This window comes from Heptranchias perlo, chromosome 22 (assembly GCF_035084215.1).
Source record: "Heptranchias perlo isolate sHepPer1 chromosome 22, sHepPer1.hap1, whole genome shotgun sequence".
Lineage (NCBI taxonomy): Eukaryota > Metazoa > Chordata > Chondrichthyes > Hexanchiformes > Hexanchidae > Heptranchias > Heptranchias perlo.
Window position 1 is genome coordinate 48,458,242 of NC_090346.1, and position 24,351 is coordinate 48,482,592.

General features: G+C 45.2%; 1 protein-coding gene across 1 annotated transcript in view; it reads right to left on the reverse strand.

Moving 5' to 3' along the window:
• LOC137340778 (uncharacterized protein C16orf52 homolog B) overlaps nt 1-24,351 on the reverse strand; it is an 88,153-nt gene that overhangs the window by 24,136 nt on the left and 39,666 nt on the right. The window contains exon 2 of the mRNA XM_068003538.1: nt 5,482-5,694. Within this exon, the coding sequence (XP_067859639.1) occupies nt 5,482-5,694 (213 nt within the window). The remainder of the gene's footprint in view (nt 1-5,481; nt 5,695-24,351) is intronic.

The window sequence follows — 24,351 nt, forward strand, 5'->3', positions numbered from 1 at the left end:
ATAGGATACAAATAACTGAACAGGAAGAGTTATTTGGTGTGAACATCATTACAAAATTCACAGAAGTAATTTACCCCAGGTAATAGCATAAACTACAAAGGGTGCTTTGATGCGAAACAGCATGGCTTTGTTACAGATCTCATTCCAACCCTTATTTAAAGAACATTTTCCAATCCTCACTAGATACAGGGGAGGTACCGGAAGACTGGAAGACTGCAAAAGTAGTACCATTGTTTAAAAAGGGTACGAGGGAAAGGCCGAACAATTATAGGCCGGTCAGTCTTACCTTGGTGGTGAGCAAACTATTACAATCAATACTGAGAGATAGGATAAACTGTCACTTGGAAAGGCATGGTTTAATCAGGGATAGTCAGCATGGATTTGTTCAGGGAAGGTCATGCCTTATAAATCTAATTGAATTCTTTGAGGAAGTGACAAGGAGGGTTGATGAGGGTGGTGCAGTGGATGTTGTCTACATGGATTTTAGTAAGGCATTTGATAAGGTCCCACATGGCAGACTGGTCAGAAAGGTACAAGCCCATGGGATACAGGGAAATGTGGCGAATTGGATCCAAAATTGGCTCAGTAACAGGAAACAAAGGGTAAAAGTCGATGGATGTCTTTGCAAATGAAAATCCGTTTCCAGTGGTGTGCCACAGGGCTCAGTGTTGGGTCCTTGCTGTTTGTGGTATATATTAATGATTTGGACTTGAATGTAGAAGGCATGACTGGCAAATTTGCAGACGACACAAAAATTGGCCGTGGAGTTGATGGTGAAGAGGATAACTGTAGACTCCAAGAAGATATCAATGGGTTGGTGGAGTGGGCGGAAAAGTGGCAAATGGAGTTCAACTCGGAGAAATGTGAGATAATGCACTTAGGGAGGGCAAACAGTAAAAGGGAATACGCAGTAAACGGGAATATATTGAGAGGGGTAGAGGAAGTGAGAGACCTTGGAGTGCATGTGCACAGGTCCCAGAAGGTGGCAGTAGAGGTAGATAAGGTTGTGAAGAAGGCATACGGAATGCTCTCCATTATTAGCCGAGGTATAGAATACAAAAGCAGGGATGTAATGATGGAACTGTATAAAATGCTGGTAAGGCCACAGCTGGAGTATTGTGCGCAATTCTGGTCACCACATCACAGGAAGGACGTAATTGCTCTGGAAAGAGTGCAGAGAAGATTTATAAGAATGTTGCCAGGGCGTCAAAATTGTAGCTACGAAGAGAAATTGGATAGGCTGGGGTTGTTTTCCTTGGAGCAGAGGAGGCTGAGGGGTGACTTGATTGGGGTGTACAAAATTATGAGGCGCCCAGATAGAGTAGACAGGAAGTACCTGCTTCCCCTAGTGGAGAGTTCAAGAACTAGAGGACTTAGATTTAAGCTGATTGGCGGAAGGATTAGAGGGGACTTGAGGAAAAACTTTTTTACCCAGAGAGTGGTGGGTGTATGGAATTCGCTGCCCGAATTGTTGGTAGAGGCAGGGACCCTCAACTCTTTTTAAAAAGTACCTGGACCTGCACCTAAAGTGCTGTAAGCTGCAGGGCTACGGACCGGGTGCTGGAAGGTGGGATTAGAATGCGCACCATCGAGCCGGAGCAGACACGATGGGCCGAATGGCCCCCCTTCTGTGCTGTATCTTTTCTATGGTTTCTAACTCTGCACTCCTCCAATTCTGGCCTCTTGTGCATCTCCAATTTTCATCGCTCCACCGTTGGCAGCCGTGCCTTCTGCCGTCTAGACCCTAAGCTCTGGAATTCCCTCCCTAAACCTCTTCGCCTCTCTCTCCCCTCCTTTAAACCTACCTCTGTGACCCCTGTACTAAAATCGCCGTACGTGGCTTGGTGTCAAATTTTGTCTGATTACACTCTAGTGAAGCGCCGTGGGACATTTTACTACATTAAAGGCGCTATATAAATGCAAGTTGTTGGTGGTGGTGGTGGTGAGCAGCTTCCGCAGCCATAAAAGGGGATCTGCTTGGTTTTGAAGCTCAAGTGCTGTTGGCTTTTATGTGGGGCCTTCTTTTAGGTGAAATCTTCAAGATAGTCTATGAGGTTTACTTGGAGGCCAAGCTGCCCCCCCTCACAGGATAGGAAGAGCTACTCATCATCAAAAGGCAGTAGCAGAAAGTGTAAATGTTGAGGAGTATCCATTAGACCACAGCCAGGTGCGGCTGTGAAGCAACATAGCTTTGTTACAGTTCTCATTCCAACCCTTATCAGATACTCCACTACTCGCCTTTAAACAGCCACCCAACCTCAAACAGACCATCGTTCGCAGCAAATTACCCAGCTTTCAGGAGAACAGCGTCCACGACACCACACAACCCTGCCACGGCAACCTCGGCAAGACATGCCAGATCATCGACACAGATACCACCATCACACGAGAGGACACCACCCACCAGGTACATGGTTCATACTCCTGTGACTCGGCCAACGTTGTCTACCTCATACGTTGCAGGAAAGGATGCCCCAGAGCATGGTACATTGGCGAGACCATGCAGACGCTGCGACAACGGATGAACGGACACCGCGCAACAATCGCCAAACAGGAGGGTTCCCTCCCAGTCGGGGAACACTTCAGCAGTCAGGGACATTCAGCCACCGACCTTCGGGTAAGCATACTCCAAGGCGGCCTTCGAGACACACGACAACGCAAAATCGTCGAGCAGAAATTGATAGCCAAGTTCCACACCCATGAGGACGACCTCAACCGGGATCTTGGGTTCATGTCACGCTACACGTTACCCCACCAGCGAACAAATGTTATCTGTTTTTAATACAACGGGTCATTTGCTGTCTTTTCGATATTTCTGCCTCTCTCTCTTTTTTTGGTGGTTTGTATATTCGGGGGATCTGTAGGTAACACCTGTCTGTCTGCACACTGATTGCCTTGGCAACGGGCAGTTGAAAACACTGTCTGTAATCACCAAGTATTGTTCTGTGATTTATAAATGCGAAGGGTTCGAGGATTTCATTTCCACATTCACCTGAGGAAGGAGGAAGCCTCCGAAAGCTTGTGAATTTCAAATAAAATTGCTGGACTATAACTTGGTGTTGTAAAATTGTTTACAATTGTCAACCCCAGTCCATCACCGGCATCGCCACATCACAGATATTTTAGGCTGATTATAGCTACAACCTTCCGGTTGCATGATGTTCTAAATGGGAGACAACTAAGGCTTGCATGAGATTCAAGTAGATTTATGTAGTGCTTGGCAAAGTGAAGTTCCAAGGAGAGTAATTTCAAAAATAAGTGGCCTCTGACTAGACACAGCTGACCAGATTTCCTATGGGGAAGGAGGAAGGAAAGAAACTGAGCTGAGCCCTTGCTGATTAAACTGAAGGATCAGTAAACAAGGATGTAAATTTGCAGGATGAGACCCATCACAGTTCATTAACCCTAGACGGTACAGGACAACTTTACAGGCATCCTAGATTACATTTAGCCCAAAGAAATTTGGGAATCTTTGCCATCAGTTGGTCACCTTTTGAAAATGTCTACGTAGTGCAGGGAAAGATCAGGTCATTCTGTGCAAGAAGTCCCTGTAATTTTTGCCAGGCTGACTTACCCACTTAACAACATTTATGTCAATGACCAAATGTGTACAAAATCTTTACGTTTATTTTTCAACCTCATTTAATCCTCACTTTCAATATGATGATTCCTCTTTTAATTGACAGGGTTGGGCAGCCTAGATTGCTATCTTCCAGTCGGTCCCTAATGCTGCTCCATAATTAGCCTAAAAAGAGACAAGTATCTACAGAGCAGAACTGCTCCTATTATCCATCCTCAGTCTGCTCTGCTAAGTGGTCCATAAAGCAAACTGACTAAAAGCGTGCTAGTAAAAGAAATCAGAATGAAAGTTGTGACAGGGATTGCATACTTCGAATCAAGGACCAATGCTCTAACCTAACCCTGCATAGGTTTTCCCTGGACCAGGCCATCAGATTTCTATATTTATTGACTTATTAGCAAGTTATTTCCATTGCTGCATACCAAGAAAGAAACATTTTCTGCAATGGTAGCACTGTGCTGTGAGAAGCCGATACTGTCTTTTGAAAGTTAGGACAGCAGTTCCTGAGAGCAAAACTGAAAGACATGCAAAATTCCTTGGTCACAAAAAAGGGAATTGACTACTTTTTTTTGGGTGAGTGGAGGAGGGGGACGGGGGTGAGGAATGACCCTTACAAATGGTTATTCTTAAAGTCAGCTTAAAAAGTGTATTTTTCAGCTAAAATTACTGTCAAAAAGCAAACATTAGACTCCGAAACCTTCCCAGGTCGTAGTCTAAAAGGACTTTTTTCAAAATTCAAACTAAACAAGGGTGTGGTCCTCTCATATGCCCTTTAATGACTTAAAATAAAAAATTCAGGGAACTTTCATTCAAGCTTGCTCAAGTTCACAGGACTTGTTGTACAAGAGAACAGACTGGATCATTTACCAGTGTTGGCCCCAAGTCAATTCAACAAAATGCCCGTCACTCTTTGGGTTACTTGTCGACAGAACACTTTTTGTCTGACCTGTGGGGCTAGGTATAAACTTCACTGAAATAGCTTCTACATTTCTTGTTTTTAAACTGTCAAATATTCCTGGCTTGCCCTGAGGTCGTGAAAGGCACTATATAAATGCAAGTTCTTTCTTTCTTTAATACACTTAAATCAATAATAATTACTTTGCAAAAACGAGATTTGGCAACTGTGCAAATATCTGTCCTCCCTTTTCCTCTTCCCAACACTTTGATTCCAGTTTCACCCAATTACGAAACATGCTAAATGTGGATTGTGCACAATACTTAACATAAACTGAACAAAAACAGCCAAACCTCAAATTACCTGAGCATAAAAAAGAATTTTACCATTATTAAATCCTTCATAATCCACCCAGGGATTTTTTTATTTAAAGCTATCATTAGGATAATAAGATTGGTGCTTGGCCAAAGAACACTATCTGTAAATTACAATTTACAGTAGACTATCATATTTCTTGCATTGTCATATCAAATACTGTTTACAATCCATTTTTACTCAGGATATAATTAATTCAGACGACATGAATTCACTGCACAGCCAAAGGGATCAACTTGCATTGTTTATTAACCTTAACGGAGAATGCACCGTCTAAACAGCCCATTACAGGCCGATGAAAGCTAGATTGTTCTGAAGTCTTGTTACTAATAGCTAGCAAGCTGACAGTGAGGAACCTACGGTACATAGTTGTTTCAAGGATAATCTTCACCAGGAAGAGGGCCTGCTTAACAAATAAATTTGACCTGATATCTTTAATCTAGTCGTGCTCACGTGAAAAATTACACTTTCAATTTTTACACCAGTTAATGGTGAAATCTCGATCATACTGGTGTTGGTCAAACATTCGACTTACACACTATTTTAACTGAAATCTTGGAAAACCCAAGCTGTTTATAACGGCATGTTTCAAGAGTTCGGGTGTTTAAATTTGAAACTAAAATTAACTTACTTCCAGCAAAGGCTATCCAGCGAGCGTATTTGGTGGTTTCTCTTCGCCAATGTGAAGCCACCAGCAAACCGCATGTTACCGTTAATGAAATAATGCCCATAATAATGAAAAACAGTGTTGTGACCCATTCGGGTGGAAGACGTGGAGGGACACATGTTCGGTCACGCCCATGGATGGTTTGGCACTGACGGACGAGACCAACTGTCAGAGCACCTATAGGAGCAAAGAAAACAGACAAAACAAATTATCGTTTAGTTTTGTGCATCGTGCAACACTCCCATCTCTCCTTGCTTAATGTATGCCTACAAACTCACACTAACCCTTTGGAGGATGATGGCAGCTTTTCTACATGGATATATGCACACAACCCGACAAATAGCTAGATAATCATACAAAATAAATCTCTGCAACTTGCAGCCACTTTGTCTCCTGTGATGTTCACTCACATTTGCTTCAATTATGATTCCAGTTTCATCAACTACTTTATCAACATAACTAGAAACCAGATACCCTGCACAAAAACCTAGTCAGCTGGACTGAGATACAAACTCGGATGGAAAACCTACTGTACAATGGAAAAATATAAATCTGCTCAGCAACTCTCAAACCATGCATACAAAACTGAAATATTATGTAAGTTCACATACTATCTACTGCAGGTATGGTCTTCCTTCTACTTTGAATGTAGATCACACTCTACATATTAATGAGGATAAAATACCACTAGGATTTTGCCCCTTAAGAGTTTGGAGGCTTACAGGAGTCACAATATCTACATTAACCACCTTACTTCATTGTACACAGGGCCTGATAATAGTTCTTTTGAAAGTGGTGGCCACACACTAAATTGATACTAAGAAGGGAACTCCAAAACCATCAGTTCACGGAGAACACCAGGGGTTACTTGGGAGAGTGTGTTGTATGTCATGGTTGAACTAAGATCCAGAGAGTGAATAAGCCTTGCCAAAAAGGTTGATATTTCAACATCTTCCACATCGAACCACCTCCCCTTGACATTCAACGGCATTACCATCGCCGAATCCCCCACCATCAACATTCTGGGGGTCACCATTGACCAGAAACTTAACTGGACCAGCCATATAAATACTGTGGCTACGAGAGCAGGTCAGAGGCTGGGTATTCTGCGGCGAGTGACGCACCTCCTGACTCCCCAAAGCCTTTCCACCATCTACAAGGCACAAGTCAGGTGTATGATGGAATACTCTCCACTTGCCTGGATGAGTGCAGCTCCAACAACACTCAAGAAGCTCGACACCATCCAAGATAAAGCAGCCCGCTTGATTGGCACCGCATCCACCACCCTAAACATTCACTCCCTTCACCACCGGCGCACTGTGGCTGCAGTGTGTACCATCCACAGGATGCACTGCAGCAACTCGCCAAGGCTTCTTCGACAGCACCTCCCAAACCCGCGACCTCTACCACCTAGAAGGACAAGAGCAGCAGGCACATGGGAACCACACCACCTGCACGTTCCCCTCTAAGTCACACACCATCCCGACTTGGAAATATATCGCCGTTCCTTCATCGTCGCTGGGTCAAAATCCTGGAACTCCCTTCCGAACAGCACTGTGGGAGAACCGTCACCACATAGACTGCAGCGGTTCAAGGCGGCGGCTCACCACCACCTTCTCAAGGGCAATTAGGGATGGGCAATAAATGCTGGCCTCACCAGCGACGCCCACATCCCATGAACGAATAATTAATTTCAATCCCTATAACCGAATCATGCCAGGATAGTACAGAGGTGGGAAGATTCAAAACTAAATTTAAGGAGCACTGAAGCGAATGAATGCTTGATCTCGAGTTATAACATCAAGACAACAGTACTATTTATTGCCTGTAAAGTACAGCATGCAGCTTCCCCGCAGATAGTGTTCTCCAGTCCGTACAAGGTTATTCATATTAGCAAGGTAAGTGTCCCTGATTATAGGCTTATTTAGTGTATTGATACAAAAAAAGCTACCGGAAAAATAAATCACTTAAACCAATAATTTAATGTCATGCTCTTAAGTCATCGTTTCAGACTGCTTCCAGCACGGGTAACAGACCCGTTATAATCAGTACTTCACCCGAGTGTAACACAGCTTGAATGTTCCCTCCAGGTGTGGCTGAAGTTTGAAAGGGCAGAATCCAGAATTGTCCTGTTACTCACAATTGAAGTGGACCTAGTAGTCCTGGCAAAAAGCAATTTCTGTAAGCAATTTCCTACAATCTGAAACCGATGGGTCAATTTCATCTGCACGCTTATTTTGGAAGATTGGTTGAAAAGCTCATCTCTTATTCTTTGTCCATGATTTTTCTTCCCTTTTCTCTTTGCTAGATTCACTTATTTCTGGGTTCCTACATTACAACAGTGACTACACTTCAAAAGTGCTTCATTGGTTGTAAAGCACTTTGGGACGTCCTGAAGTCGTGATAGGCGATATATAAATGCAAATTCTTTCATTCTTTAGTAATGGAGAGGATTCGCTCTTCCCTGGAAGGTAACTTTTCTTTTTAAATTTCAAAATATACTTTATTTCATAAAATTTAAACATACCACGAATCCAAGACGACACAATTCAGAACAATACAACTCGGATGGTACACAATACGATTCCAATATTACAATTTAAACACAGTACCTATCCTATAATACATGCTGTACAATACCAGGTGGGGCGGCCTTACAAAGTGGCCTTTCCCCATAGCACCTTTGCGTAGGTCGCACCTCGCCCTCCTGCACCTTGGAGTGTGCCAGTCGGCAACACTCAGTTATGGACAGCTCCTTCAGCTGGAAGACCAGCAGGTTTCGGGAGGACCAAAGGGCCTCCTTCACCAAGTTGATGGTCTTCCAGCAGCAGTTGATATCTGACTCTGTGTGCGTCCCGGGGAACAGACCGTAGAGCACAGCGTCCTGTGTTACCGAACTGTTGGGGATGAACTGGGACAGATACCAACGCATCTCTCTCCTCACCTTCTACACGAAGGAGCAGTCCATCGGGAAGTGGATGACAGTCTCCTCTCCGCTGCAGCCTCGAGGGCAGCTCGCAGTGGAGCTGAGATTTCCGTGCGTGTTGGAAGGACTGCACTAGGAGAGCCCTTCTCACTACCATCCAGGCTACATCCTGGTGCTGCCTGGTCAGTTCTGGGGACGAGACGTTCTGCCAAACGGCATCGACTGTCTGGTCGGGGAAATGCCCGAAATAAACCACCCTCTCCTTTCCTTGCAGGACTCTCAGAATGTTCCGTGTCGATCACTGCCTATCGGCCTTGTGATTGAAGGGGTTCCTCCTCAGGAACTTCTCCACCTGGGACAGATTGGTGGGGGGGGCCTTGCACCTGCTCGGCCAGCGTGGCCAGACCCAGTCTTCTCAGTGTGGTGGACAGGTAGAAACTCAGCACGTAGTGACACTTGGTGTTTGCGTACTGGGGCTCTACACACATCCTGAGGCAGCTATTCACAAAGGTGGCCATCAAGATTGGAGCGGCATTGGGGACGCTCTTCTCCCCTTTGTCTGGGGCTTGTATATGGTGACCCTGCGGACGCGTTCTACCTTGGACCCCCCAGACAAAGTGGTAGATAGCTCGGGTGACTGTGACGGCAGAGTTGTGGGGAATGAACCATCCCCTGGCCACGTAGAGTGACACGATGAGTACCTCACACCTTATCACCAGGTTCCTGCGGTTATGGAGAGGGATCGCCATGTACCAAGCTTTTGATTGGCCTTGGCAATCCGCTCCTCCCAGTTCTTTGTGCAGGCCAGGGGCCCCCCGAACCAGATCCCCAGCACCTTCAGGTAGAGGACTTGTTGATCCTCAGTATGTCACCTGCGAAGACGTTACGGGGCCGTCTTCCTCCTTCAGACTAGCACAAAGGAAGATGGTAGCGGTTGTTGGAGGCCAATCATCTCAGCCCCAGGACATTGATGCAAGAGTTCCTTACGGCAGTGTCCTAGGCTCAACCATCTTCAGCTGCTTCATCAAAGGACTTCCCTTCATCATAAGGTTAGAAGTGGGGATGTTCGCTGATGGTTGCAGTGTTCAGTTCCATTCACAACCCCTCAGATAATGAAGCAGTCTGTGCCCACATGCAGCAAGACCTGGACAAATCCAGGCTTGGGCTGATAAGTGGCAAATAACATTCATGCCAGACAAGTGCCAGGCAATGACCATCTCCAAGAGAGGGTTTAACCACCTCCGCATGACATTCAACGGCATTACCATCGCCAAATCCTCCACCATCAACATCCTGGGGGTCACCAATGACCAGAAACTTAACTGGACCAGCCACATAAATACTGTGGCTACAAGAGCAGGTCAGAGGCTGGGTATTCTGTGGCGAGTACCTCACCTCCTGACTCCCCAAAGCCTTTCCAGGAGTGTGATGGAATACTCTCCACTTGCCTGGATGAGTGCAGCTCCAACAACACTCGAGAAGCTCGACACCATCCAGGACAAAGCAGCCCGCTTGATTGGCACCCCATCCACCACCTTAAACATTCACTCCCTTCACCACCGGCGCACTGTGGCTGCAGTGTGTACTATCCACAGGATGCACTGCAGCAACTCGCCAAGGCTTCTTCGGCAGCACCTCCCAAACCCGGGACCTCTACCACCTAGAAGGACAAGGGCAGCAGGCACATGGGAACAACACCACCTGCACGTTCCCCTCCAAATCACACACCATCCTGACTTTGAAATATATTGCCATTCCTTCATCGTCGCTGGGTCAAAATCCTGGAACTCCCTTCCTAACAGCACTGTGGGAGAACCTTCACCACACGGACTGCAGAGGTTCACCACCACCTTCTCAAGGGCAATTAGGGATGGACAATAAATGTTGGCCCTGTCAGCGATGCCCACATCCCATGAATGAATGAATGGAAAAAAAGGCTGCTATCAGAGGTGTCTCTGTGCAGCTTCTGCCCTGATCCACGGAGCGGACTCCGGACCGGAAGATGATCTTTGAGGCCTCGGAGGCAAAGAGTGAGGCTTGCTGGCCCTTCAACTCTGAGTTCCTCCCCAACAACGATCCCCATCGACTGCAGCTGGAGCAGATGCTGCACGCTTTTCTGGATATGTGACACTTTCCTCAGTCTCTCTCTCAACTTCTGAACACCTTGATGTTGGCCTTGATCGCTTCCCACCAGTGCACCGTGGAGTTGAAGAGGGGTTTCGTGGTCCTCCAACCTGTGTAGTCCCTCTTTAGTTCCTCGATGTTCTCCGGGGTCAACAGTTGCACGTTCACCTTCCATATTGCCCTGCCTGCCTTCTGGTCCTCCTGCGATTGGCAGTCAGCCAGTAGGAGATAGTGGTCAGAGAAGAACACCGGTTGGACGTCGGTGGATCTGTCCTTGAGGACACAAAGAGGAAGTCTATCCTGGAACAGACGCACCCGTCTGGCCTGGACCAGGTGTATCTCTGCGGCGCTCCGTCTGCAGGGTTGCTGAAGACGTCACGAAGCTTGCGGTGTTTGGATGTGGTGTCCAGCATTCCGTCACCCCTGCTGGATCGTCCAGCCGCATTGATGATGCAGTTGAAGTCTCCGGCGAGAACGACCAGCAGCATCGGGAGATGTTGGAAGGCCTCCGTCAGCTCGCTCCTGAGGGCCGGGCATACACATCGATCAGTCGGAGCGGGGCATTCTTGTACAGAACGTCTGCTACGAGCAGGCATCCCCCCACCACCTCCTTAACCTTGGTGGTGATGAATTGGCCTCCTCACAGCAGAATCCCCAGGCCCGACTATCGTCGCCACCCGACCAGATCAACTGCCCCCGGGTCCACATGCGCAACCACTGCTGGTGGTTGCTGAGGTGTAGGATCCCGTACTCCTGCAAGAACAGCAGGTCCCTCTTGACTCTGGACAGGTAGTTCAGGGTTGCAGCACATCACGTAGTCGATTTAATACTACACACGTTTATGGATGCAATTTTTAAATCCATTTTAAAAATATAAAACTTCAAGGTCTTACAATTGCGTCAGTCCGGGTTCTACGTTACCGTCCATTTGGAACCCTCGGTCCAGATTCTGCATTTGTGTGGTGTGCAGGAACTTTGATCGACCCACTGGCTGAGGAAAGAGGCCTGTCCTCCATTAGGGCGGGGGGGGGGGGGGTCCATGCTCGGGGGTCGACAGCAAGGTCTCATGGGGTGTGTGTCCAGGAGATCCGGGGCCATGAGGTCCGGCTCCTCGACCTTCACCGGTGGTTCGCTCAATGCCACCGTCGTGCTTCTCCCGGTTTCCTGGAGTTGGGGGACCTTGCTCTCCACGTTGCTACTCCTGGCATCCTGGAGTTGGGGTGCCCTGGAGCTGAGTGTTGCTGCTCCCAGGTTCCTGGAGCTGTAGCGCGTTGTTGGTGTCACCGGTCACTGTCGTGTTTTGCCACTTCCTTTGAAGGTGGGGTTTCCCCCCTTTTCCTTGTTCATCAGCCGAGGAGTGGTCGCTGTTGTCCATTGGGGACTCTAAACTCCTCTTGTTGCTGGAAGCACCTTTGGCATTCGTACCTCTGGGGACTTCCTCTTTTTCTTTCCCTGTGTCATCCATCCTTCTTCTGTCCCTGGGTCGCTTTCCATCGACTCTGCATTCTTAGGGGACTCTCCCTTCCTGTTCTTTGGCTCTTTCATGTGGGACCACGGCTGGGGGTGATCTGGCCTCCTTTGGGTCAGCTACGTCTGCTGCTCTCTTTTCCTGCGTCACCTCGCCTCTCATAGCTGTATCTGCGGTTTGGAAAGGTCTTGTACAGGTGACCAGCCTCACCTCACAGTCTAGTGTCTGGTGGCCCTCCTTCCTGCAGATCACCGCCTTGCAGGAGGCCGCAGGATCGGCACACTCTGGGCTGCCCCGGTACACCAAGTACACACGACTCGTCCCAATCGCAAAACTTGATGGGAGGTGGATGATGTTTCTGTTGGCATCCGCCCTCAGCTTCGCCTGGATATTTCTCTTGCTGGTCCAGATTCCGTGCATGTCCTGGATGTCCATGCTCTGATCCATTCCGTCCACGTATCTCGACAGGCACGTGTGGGTTAGGGTCTGTTCCTCCTCCTGCAGGAGTGCGAAGAGCGGCTCCGCGGTGAGTAGTGAGGTGCTTCCTTCCCCTTCTCCTTCTCCTTGAAGGCCTGGATCATCTTCAGGCATCCTTCGACGTACTTGAAGGTTACGTCTAAGTATCCACTCCTCGGGAAGCCTTGCAGGCAGAAGATGTCCGCTGGCTTGAATCCACAGGCTCCCAGCAGAACCTTCCTCACAAAGACATCCCACTGCCACGACGAGGGTCCTTCACCCGTCCTTGCGGTCAGCCAGATGGTGTTGCGCATCCCGTGCCCAGGAAGCTCTGGCCGCCATGTCTGCTGCAAAGAAAAAACGTTTTCACCTTATTGGAAAAAGGCGTTAGACCAGTCCCCAGCCAGCACTGGGATCCACTTCTACGTCAGCAAAGCTACAAACAGGTTGAAGTTGTTTCTACTCGTCCTGAGAGATCCGCCTTCTGGATCACAGACTCTCCCCGGCCAACTGTTAGATGCTAGAAAGCACATCTCTGTGCACATCAGGTAAGGACAAGCGAAGCTTGAGCCCTGGTACCCTGAAGAAGCCTGTGTACACTCAATACTGAGGCCACTTGGACATGTAACTGGACGGTTCTTGGCCCCGTAGAACCTCAGCACGAGTCAAGAGATGAGAAAAAATATTGGTGGGGATTTTTTTTTAAATTCTGAGTCATCATTTCCAGACTGGATGTTAACTCTCACTGCAGCCGCAAGCAACAGCTGCAGAGCTAATTTGAATGTGAAAGTTTCTGGTTAAAATTGCAGAATCATTGTGCAACAAACAGAACACTGGATGGGAGTCATGGGCTGCGTCATGCTCAAGCGGAAGGGTATAACTGTTCATACATATGAATGATCCCTTACACTATCAACTTCTAAATCGAAGAATGGACTTATCCCATTGTTTAGCCACACAGCATTCTGCTTTAGAACAACCTGCTTGTCCCCCTCTGGTTATCCAGCAGGAACCATACAGTCTACAAAAAAAAGGACTGCTCATCTGATATATATATACACACACACATATACATACACACACACACACATATATATATTGGTTGCCCTTGGTACACAGCAGTTAAAAGGGTATGAATAATGGAGGTTAGTTATTATGGGGGTGGAATGAGACATATTTTCTCAAGTCTCAGTTGACTTTCCTCCTCATCACCTCACGCACACACTCATCAAGATAAGGGAGGTCAATGCTGGGGAATAGAATGTTTTTTATTTCAGGCACTCAGTGTCATAACAACCTCAATATCAGCATATCAAGAACTCCCAGTTCAGGTACAGCACAAGTTACATGCAGAGTAAAGTTCCCTCTACTCTGCCTCCTTCAGCCCCGCAACTGCCAACTACACCAATGTGATCTCTCTCAACATCCCACACCAGCCCATCCTAGGAACACAGGAACAGGAGTAGGCATTCAGCCCCTCGAGCCTGCTCTGCCATTCAGTGAGATCAAGAATAATCTGTATCCTAACTCCATCCACCTGCCCTGGCTCCATATCACTGCGGGTTATGGCCTCATTGAGTAAGAATGGCAGTTAGTGCTGAATTAGGGCTCTAACGTCATACAACCGGTCATACAGCTGGCAGGCAGGAGGCTTCCATCTCATTATTCTGGGATGGCCTGAAAATGTTTTAAAAAATACTGACGTGATTTACTAGACAGGGCCAGTTTTATTTCCACCAGAATAGATTGTAATTAATAGATTTTGAGTAATAAAATACATGGCTTGCAAGACATCAGACCACTCTTACAATACTACGTTTCTTTGTTGCCATAAACCATCTCCTTAAACCTTGTGAAGAGAGCAAAGAGATCAAAATTAAAATTTCCAGATCATACAGCTGCCTAACCCACGTGTAGGAGGTTTAACCAGTATTTGACCTGTAATGCCTTAGAGCTAAGTGAATTTTTGGTTGAGTATGAACACAGGCAGTCTTGTTCACTTCATGTAATTTCTGGCAGGCTAAGCGAATTACATCAAGTTTGTTCTGACTTAAAAAAAAAATGAAACAGATTAGGATGAGTGCTTCCCCACACCATGAGTTCGCAGTCCAAGCAAGCCTGGGAGGAAACAAGGGATTTACGAGGAGGAAGAGAGAGAAGAATCAGAATATCACCAGTGCATGCTCCTATGTACCCTCTAGCTTTGTTGTACAGAATCAGGCCCACGGCCACCCTGCTATCAGGCAACCAAAATGGCAGGCAAATAATTGGTTACAGAACAGGAAGAGTGGGGTGGAGAGAGATAGAAAGCTTCTGCAACGGTTCAGTGGCTAAACACACTGCACCGTGTGACATTGAACAAGAGGAATCAGAAGATCCAAAGTGCCATCTGTGGTATGCACAGGGATCCCAGCTGGAGTGGCAGTGGGGGTAACATCAGGGAGCTGCATTTCTGGGGGGAGGTGGGCAGAGGCAATTAATCAGCCAGAGTTCCTGTTTCTGCTGGTTAACTAGCAACACCTGCAGAAAGCGTGCATGAATGCTGGGGAAGAACAGATTGAATTAGGCTGTGGAACCTCCCACAGCTGAATAGCCCAGCCCAGACTCCCGTAGAAAGACTGGTTATTTGGGCACGTTGCCAGAGGGCAGCAGTCACCCGTGGACTTGTGGCCCAGCATCAGTCACTGCGTTTGGAGAGTAGGAATAAAAGGGAGAAAATTAGAGGGGAAAGAAATAAGGATTTGGCGGGGGGGGGGGGGGGGGGGGGGGGGGAAGAAAAAAAGAGGGCTAGGGTATTTACAAGGTCAATAAAATATCTACTGAATGGCACATTAAATACAATAATTTATCACAGTGTCTCTACATGTTTAGTGAACTGTTCAAACAAATGTCTAAACTAGACAAGCCTTTATTTATTCATCAAGTTCTGTGGTAAATCCTTTCCTTCCACATGGCTGCTTAACTGGACCAGTAATGTGCATTGCTGTAGGAGGCATGAAAGTTTAAAAAAACACTAGGTCCCCATTATGTTAAGTACAATGGCTACAGTGTCCCTGTGAAATACATTCTGATTCATTAAAATTTTAAGCAACATTTTCACTGCTGGTGACAAATTCTGGAACTCATGAATTTATTAAATACAAATAAAACTGTTGTAAAAGTTGCTACAATACCAGTGTACCACCTTTCAGCTACCTCTGAAGAAATGGAGGTACAGTATGCCACGTAGGAACACTCATTGCACTAAGCTGTTTAAACTGGCAGTGAGTGGCACCGGTTTGAACATTACATCTGAAAAGGCACTGCCAAACGTCATCCTTCAACAGAGACCACAGAGAAAGAAAGCACAATAATTACATTTTCATCGTCAATGATTTGATATAAAAAAAGATTTCCCTGCTGATCTTTTCTCCTCCCTTCGTCCCTGATTCCCCAGGTGCCACATAGTCTTCAGCACCTTACCCAAGTTGCCATTCTTTATACGCAAGCCTAGACAGTGAGTATAGGTAAGCTATTCAACAAAGGGAGACATCACACCCAAGGCCAATTCCCTGTCCTCACCCGACCCCCGCATACATCAGCATGGGTCACTGCATGGCGACCAGGAGCCAGAAGTCTGAGTGGCATCTCTCTTTTTGGCCAACTGACACAAAAGGATCCCCACTGCACTTGGCCAAAATAAAACATGAATGGAGATGGCTGAACTTTGGATTCCCTGTGCAGATTATGACTTGATCTACATGTATCTGGGAGTCAAGTTCCCCTAGGATCAATAAAAAGGAGTTAAAAGGAGTTAAAAAGAGAAGTTAGGAGTTTTGAGATGAGAGAAGCAACTCCCAGGCGACAAGTTATTTTCTTGCATCCTGCCCAGGAGAGCAAGAGGTGTTTAAAAAGCCTCCCCCGATACAAGAGCAGTACACAAGTTTTGTACGTGAAAAAAAACCTCATCACTGTCCATCAGTACATATTCTTTTAATCTTGTACTGTAGTCATTTATGTGACATGAATGGAAATAAATTGAACATTAAATAAATCCGTTAATTCAGCAATGAATAGATGTGGCGAGGCAGTATGTGGATGCATACAACATATTTGTTCGAGCAATGTTCCACACATCGAGCTCCTGATCGAGTGTATAGTCAGCGGCAGGCACAGAGTGGAGGCGAACAATCTTGTACACTGAGGCCAAGTCACCTCTGTGCATTTCCGTGCAGGATCCATTGGCTGGCTCAATCATGGCTCTGAAAGAGCCCTGGCAAGAAACTTTTTGGCCAGCCTCAATTGGAGAAAGGTGCTTGTCATGGGAGACTGCAAGAAAAGAAAGTAGCTTACAGTGAGAGGGGGCATAAATGAAAATGTAAACAATTTAGTGTTGTTGAGAGATTACGAAAGTATACACTGAATGATGCAACAAGTAACCCTGTACTGATTAAGCGCTGAGACGCCAAGGTCATTCAACAAATCAGAGGAACATGCTGACTGAGTGGAATCACCTCTGTTATGGCACATTTGACAAAGTTTACCCATAGTTTTTAGTTATTCAGTGGTAAAATAACAGTGATACAATACACCCAAAAAAAAACTGAATCTCTTGTCTAAGCACTTGACATTTGGTTTTGCTTTGCATTAAAAGATCAACAGTTGCTATTAGTTTCAGATGACTAACTTCAGAACATGGTTGAACTTCTGTAAATGAGAGTTGATGCCCAAATGAAATCTCAAAGAACTGCATCAGCAGCAAAGAGTCATAATCTGCACAGGGAATCCAACAACTTTTTAAAACTAAAAATGATTTTTCCATTACATTTAAAACTAATGGCATTGTTGAGGTATTTTATCAGTTCAAAGTATGAAAATTTCAATTGCTCACCATTACACTTTGCTGAAATCCCGCTGCATGAAAATTTCACATGCCCATTAAGGTTTAATAAAATTCTGGTGACAATACAGCATTTAAAACCTCTTATGTTAGTGTCATAGTCCCAGTAATAACTCCATTATATACTCAAAGTTCAAAACCTCAATGCAATGAATGACTCCCAGCTGAGAATAACTTTTCCAGTCTTGATTCTGTAATAATCAGGTTTTATATTTTAATTGGTATAGTAAGTGCTCAAGTTACAATTTAAGAGTTGCAAATAGTTTTGATTGGTGGGAATAATTGATTATAAGTGATTGCACTTTTTATTAAAAAATGTACTGAAAGGCAGTCTTTGGGTGCCATAGAAAAAGGAGGTCCACATCATACTGAAAGTGTTATAAAGTTTGAGGAACTTGGTATTAGGACATGTTATATGGAGGGGTTTCCGGCATTATATGCAGTAAAACTCAAGAGCAGATCTTTTTCAATATCAGCACTGTTAATCCAACAGTTTATATTACATAGAATGTACAGCACAGAAACAGGCCATTCGGCCCAACAGGTCCATTTCGGTGCAAATGCTCCCCACGAGCCTCCTCCCACCCCTCTTCATCTAACCCTATCAGCATATCCTTCTACTCCTTTCTCCCTCATGTGTTTATCTAGCTTCCTCTTAAATGCATCTATGCTAGTTGCTTCAACTACACACCTTGTGGTAGTGAGTTCCACATTCCAATCACTCTGTGTAAAGAAGTTTCTCCTGAATTCCCTATTGAATTTATTAGTGATTATCTTATATTTATGGCCCCTGGTTCTGGTCTCCTCTGCAAGTGGAAACATCTCTACGTCTACCCCATCAAAGCCTTCCAAAATCTTAAAGATCTCCCTCTTGTCAGCCCTCAGTCTTCTCTTTTCGAGAGAAAAGAGCCCCAGCCTGCTCAATCTTTCTGGTATCATCCTAGTAAATCTTTTTTGCACCTTCTCCAGTGCCTCTATATCCTTTTTATATGATTCCCGAGTCCAAATCGTTTATGTAAATGGTGAACCGTGGTTCCAGCACCGATCCTTGTGGAACACCACTTCCCACATTTTGCCAGTCTGATTATCAATACTCCATAATGAGGTCACATTATAAACTGAAGAGACATGCCAATCTCTCAAACACAAATTAGTCTTAATTTACCAACTAATTTAATTTTATAATAGGATTGCCCAATGGGAATCTGTCCAACTTGACTGCTCAAATGGAATAATAAACTTCAATCTTGCATAATGTTTCAAAGCAAAATAATTAAGGAGCTGGACTAGAGGCAGTCCCTCTGGAGACCCACTTAAATAAAAAAAATGGGAGGGGGCCAACGTACAGAGCAGAGGATTTTTTAAAATCTTGGACTGGATTTATACTGCACACTGTGGGAACTCCAAATATTGTGAGACAGCATTGTGGAGTGGAGTCTTCCTCTTCTGGGCTTTAGTGCAGTCAGTAATCTGCCACTTTTGCATTGATGTGCACCCAAAACTACTTTACACTGATGCAGAAGTGGTAGTATAAATGCAGCTTTAGGCTTTCCTTTGTGGAGTAGCACATTCTTTCATTCAATTCCTCTATTCATTATTCTATATTTCTTGCCATTTCTTTTCATCCTATGTTCTCCAGTTGTTCGACTTCTCCATATGATTTGTTCTTGCTCTTGGACTTTATGCTTATTTTGTTTTCTCATCTTAGTGATCTCCTGACTCTCTGTCTTTCCATGTTCTAGCTTTTTTTTTTAAAAGTACCTACAGGCCTTGCTCCCCTCCCCCTCCTCACTGGCTCCCTTGCTCTTCATCCCATACAAAGCTGATTTTCAGCTTGGCTCAGTGTTAGCACTCTTGCCCCTGAATCAGAAGGTTGTGAGTTCAAGGCCCAGTCCATAGACTTGTGCGCAAAATCTAGGCTGACACTCCAGTGCAGTACTAAGGGAGTGCTGCACTGTCGGAGATGTTATCTTTCGGATGAGATGTTAAACCGAGGCCGCATTTGCCCTCTCAGGTTCACGTCACTATTTGAAGAAGAGCAGGGACATTCTCCCTGATGTCCTGGCCAATATTTATCTCTCAAGCAACATGTTAAACAAATGATCTGGAACTTTATTTCATTGCTGTTTGTGGGAGCTTGCTGTGCGCAGATTGGCTGCTGCGTTTCCTGCATTTTTAAGTACCTACAGGCCTTGCTCCCCTCACCCTCCCCTCCTCACTGGCTCCCTTGCTCTTGATCCCATACAAAGCTGATTGTCAGCTTGGCTCAGTGTTAGCACTCTCACCCCTGAATCAGAAGTGACTACATTTCAAAAGTACTTAATTGGCTGTTAAGCGCTTTGGAACATCCTGAGGTCATGAAAGGCACTATATAAATGCAAATCTTTCTTCTTTCATACATTAATCAAAATAGGCCTTGGCTCCTCCAAAGGTCTCAAAACAAAGTGCAGATAATCTTCAAGGCACTTCTACTCGTTTTAAAGATAACTAAAAACCAACATGGCAAATAATCTTTTACTTTTCAGGAGTTAGTGTTTCACATCAAGTTCAAAAGCTGCAAGTTGATATAATGAACGCATTACCGATCAGAGAACTCTCAGGTTTAGGAATAGTAAAACTCAAAAATTCTTCAGTGCAGGGGAAATAGAAAGATCAATCAGTTGTTGAAAAAATGTCTTAGCAGCTCTGAGAAACAACCATTAGCTACAGATCAAACTGATAAAATTCAACACAAATTATACAGCTACAATATCTACTCAAAATTCTACACTGCAAAGCAGAATGCACATTTTTTGGGTAGCATCAGCAGCCAAAATAAAATGCTTCCCAGCTTTAAAATGTACATGCAAAGGTCTAAATTAGTTTTAAATCTCAGTTCGAAATTTTTTCTTAAAGTAGACACTTCGGGGCATCAGTGGAAGGTTAATGGCTGTGATAACATTTTTGGAAAACCAGTCAGTCTCCGACTGTTCTGCAACTTACAACAGAGGGTGTTCTCTGCAAAACTGCATGTATTCTGGTGCCTTAGCAAGCTACGCACAAAGCTGCACGCTTGGCTAACCTTGCAATTACCAGATTAATGACTTAGGATGAGCGGGTTATGAAAGCAATAGATTAGTAATAGAATTTAACATATGGGATTTCTCTCCACACCCCAGCAACAAAAAGAAAACTCTTTTCTACCAATGAAATTTAGATCTGATATCCTAGGTGCTGTTTGTGGAGCTGTAATTTCGGCAGTGATGTAACAGTTTCCATGCAAACTATTCAAAGCTAAAACAAACTTGTTCTGTTATTGCCAAATGCCATGAGGTGAAAGACACTCACAAAGTTCATTAATATTCTGGGTGAGCACTCCTACCGCTTCCTTCTGGTTTCTTGCTGTTCCTTTAGATTATGAACTTGACCATGATCTTCACTGGAGGACATTTTCAGCTTTATTCTGCTGTTCAGTTATCAATTTCACCAAGTGCCCATGTCTTGGTGAGGTACTGCAATGCTGCCACTAGGCTTATTTAGGATATTGATACCAATGTGCAAAGGAATAATTGCACTGAAACTAATACACTTCAATGTGGCATGAATATGTTCCTCATCTACTATTAATTCACCAGCTCAAGTTACTCCCATGACTCCCATCACCAGTGACATACCTGAAACTGTGTGCACTACACCCTAGTGTTAAAAGCTCGATATAGTCTGACCTAGCTCAAGCCAAGTTTGGAAGGATAAAAATCTATAATTGTGCTGTTGGGTATTTTTCAACATTCATGCTGACACAATATGAAAATTTCACTCACCCATTACACTTTACTGAAAGTGTAGTGTCAGCAACTGGACCTCCAAGTCACTATATACAATTAAGGCTGCCGGGGTTTTAAGTATTCAAAAGTGCTCAGACTCCTTTCGCGCCCCCCAAACATGCTCCAATATCATCTGAAAGCACATCGTTCAGAGAACATAACTATCTATTAAGCTACCTTGACAGCAGCCTTAAAACTGTCATCTTGATAGAACTGTGAAATTTGGCAGCTGTCCAGTGACATCATGGATTGAACTGCTGCTTAACAAATGAACTCAATATTACCATCACCAATTCCCAGAAAAATCAACAAGTAGAGGGGAAGAAAAAGACAGCAAACCAATAAGCAGTGAGACAGCAATGGGTTGGACAAAACAAGCTAGGTTCTCTCTACCAAAATCAAGGAACAGGGAGAAAAGTTCTAATTTCCCACCCTATGTCCAAAGGAAATGTAAAGGAGTATCATCCATGGTCTGTGCTGCGATGGAGAATTTCAGGCAACTGGGAACGGGACACTCCAATCGAGGTGGGGGGAGGAGGAGGAAGAGGAGAAAGCAAAGGGGGGGGGGGGGGGAGGAGAAAGCAAAGGGGGGGGGAGGGAGGGGGAGGAGAAAGCAAAGTGGGGGGGGAGGGAGGGGGAGGAGAAAGCAAAGGCGGGGGGAGGGAGGGGGAGGAGAAAGCAAAGGGGGGATGGGGAGGGAGGAGGAGGAGAAAGCAAAGGGGGGATGGGGAGGAGGAGGAGGAGAAAGCAAAGGGGGGATGGGGAGGAGGAGGAGGAGAAAGCAAAGGGGGGATGGGGAGGAGGAGGAGGAGAAAGCAAAGGGGGGATGGGGAGGAGGAGGAGGAGGAGAAAAGCAGATTTTTTTTTTATTCGTTCACGGGATGTGGGCGTCGCTGGCGAGGCCGGCATTTATTGCCCATCCCTAATTGCCCTTGAGAAGGTGGTGGTGAGCCGCCGCCTTGAACCGCTGCAGTCCGTGTGGTGAAGGTTCTTCCACAATGCTGTTAGGAAGGGAGTTCCAGGATTTTGACCCAGCGACGATGAAGGAACGGCGATATATTTCCAAGTCGGGATGGTGTGTGACTTGGAGGGGAACGTGCAGGTGGTGTTGTTCCCATGTACCTGCTGCTCTTGTCCTTCTAGGTGGTAGAGGTCGCGGGTTTGGGAGGTGCTGTCGAAGAAGCCTTGGCGAGTTGCTGCAGTGCATCCTGTGGATGGTGCACACTGCAGCCACAGTGCGCCGGTGGTGAAGGGAGTGAATGTTTAGGGTGGTGGATGGGGTGCCAATCAAGCGGATAAAAAAGAGGAAGAGAACTTGCGTTTATATAGCACCTTATCACATGTCCCAAAACGCTTTACTACCAACGGATTACTTTTTGAAGTGCAATCACTTATGTGGGCCAATGTAAATGTATCAATAACCCATGTTTGAAGATGCTACTTGAGGGACCAACGATGACCAGGAAACCAGGAGAACTCTTCTTTCAAGTAGTGTCATGGGATCTTTTATGTCCATTTGAACAGCAGACAGGGCCTCAATTTAACATCTCAACCAAAAGGCAACACCTCTGGTATATCGGCAGTCCTTCAATACTTCACTGAAGTGTCACAGCCCAGATTACATGCTCAAGTCTGTAGTGGGACTTGAGCCCAAGTACTTCTGACTCAGAAGTGAAAGTGCTACTAACTGAGCCAAACTGAAAGATATATTATAAATACTGACTAACATTGTGAAATGAAGTTTGCCATTTTTACACACTGATGCAATTGCCTGTGCCAGTTATCTGAACACTCTCAGCGTATTCATAGAACCACCATTTCACAGAGTAATCATCTTTGTGCGAAGCAAGATGATCAGTTACAAAGGACACTTGCAGTTCAACTTCACTGGTTAGCTATTAAAATCGGACTGAGGGAAGAACTTGCCTAGACATGAAAGCTGTACCTGGAGTCAGATAGGAAACTTTCACAGAAACACAACAGATCAAAAACCTCGCAGCGTTAATCCCACATGACTGATCTTCAGTCTTAAATCACCCCCAACTGCATTCACATCAGCGAGCCAACCTAGCTTTTTACAAATTATCCAACTCAAAAGTTAAAGAATAGAAAGCTGCAATATGTATTTTGGTCTTTTTGTACACTAAGCAAAAAATGCTACTGCGGCACTTCCTCAAATACTGCACTGAAGTGTCAGCCTAGATTGTGTGCTCAAATCTCTGGAGTGGGGCTTGAACCCATGGTCTTTGACTCAGAGGCGAGAGCACTATCACCGAGAAAAAGGCTGACACTTTTACATTTCGTTAGTTCTGCCAGCCCCCAACCTGTGAGTCCCACACAGGCATCACTGCCCCAAAGACAAAATTACCAGATTTATCAAGTGCTGTGGCAGCAGACGCACAGTTTCTACTAGGTCTCCCAAACTAATGCCAGTTCTAACATTCGTGAGGCTGGTCATTAAATGCACAGAGTCACTGTCTATCGGACCAGCATTAAATGGGGCCTTGCTGTTCTGGGTCAGAAAGATTGTGGTCATGTCACACTCCTTAAGGAGGTATCTTGTTGCCGGGTCAGTGATCAGGTACTTTGCCCAAGTTGCCAGCAGATACATACATCAGTTTGAACAGTAAATGCTGATGCCCTTTTTGACAGTTTGGCGAAGGGGTTGTTGGAATGGAGCCTCCTGGTTTTGTCTACAAATTCGCACTACCAGTAGGATTTGCCACGAATTGATGATGGGAACACTGAGTTTCTGTTAAGTAACTGTTCAGTACATGATGTCCTTTAACATGCGCCATATTCTACCTCCCATGAACAATGCACCTTTTAGTGTGAAGGGCACATTTGTCCTCATACTGATGTGCTTGCATTTGATATTAAAAAGTAATTATAAATCTTGAAGAATGGAGAGCAAAGGAATCTAAGCACGGTTGAAAACTAAAACCCCAGCAGCCTAGTAAATATTTAATGAGATACAGTGTGACTTATAAAAGGTCAAGTTACAGTTTTCTCAATAAAATTTCAGTAAGAGTATTGATGAGTTTTAACGGAAGTTTCCACAATTACTGATAACTTTCTAATTAGAATTGAGAAAAAAAATGATCACTGCAACAAAAAATTACAATACACTGTGAATCTGCCTTTTCCTGATCTTATTTAGGAAAGGTAATTTTTTTTC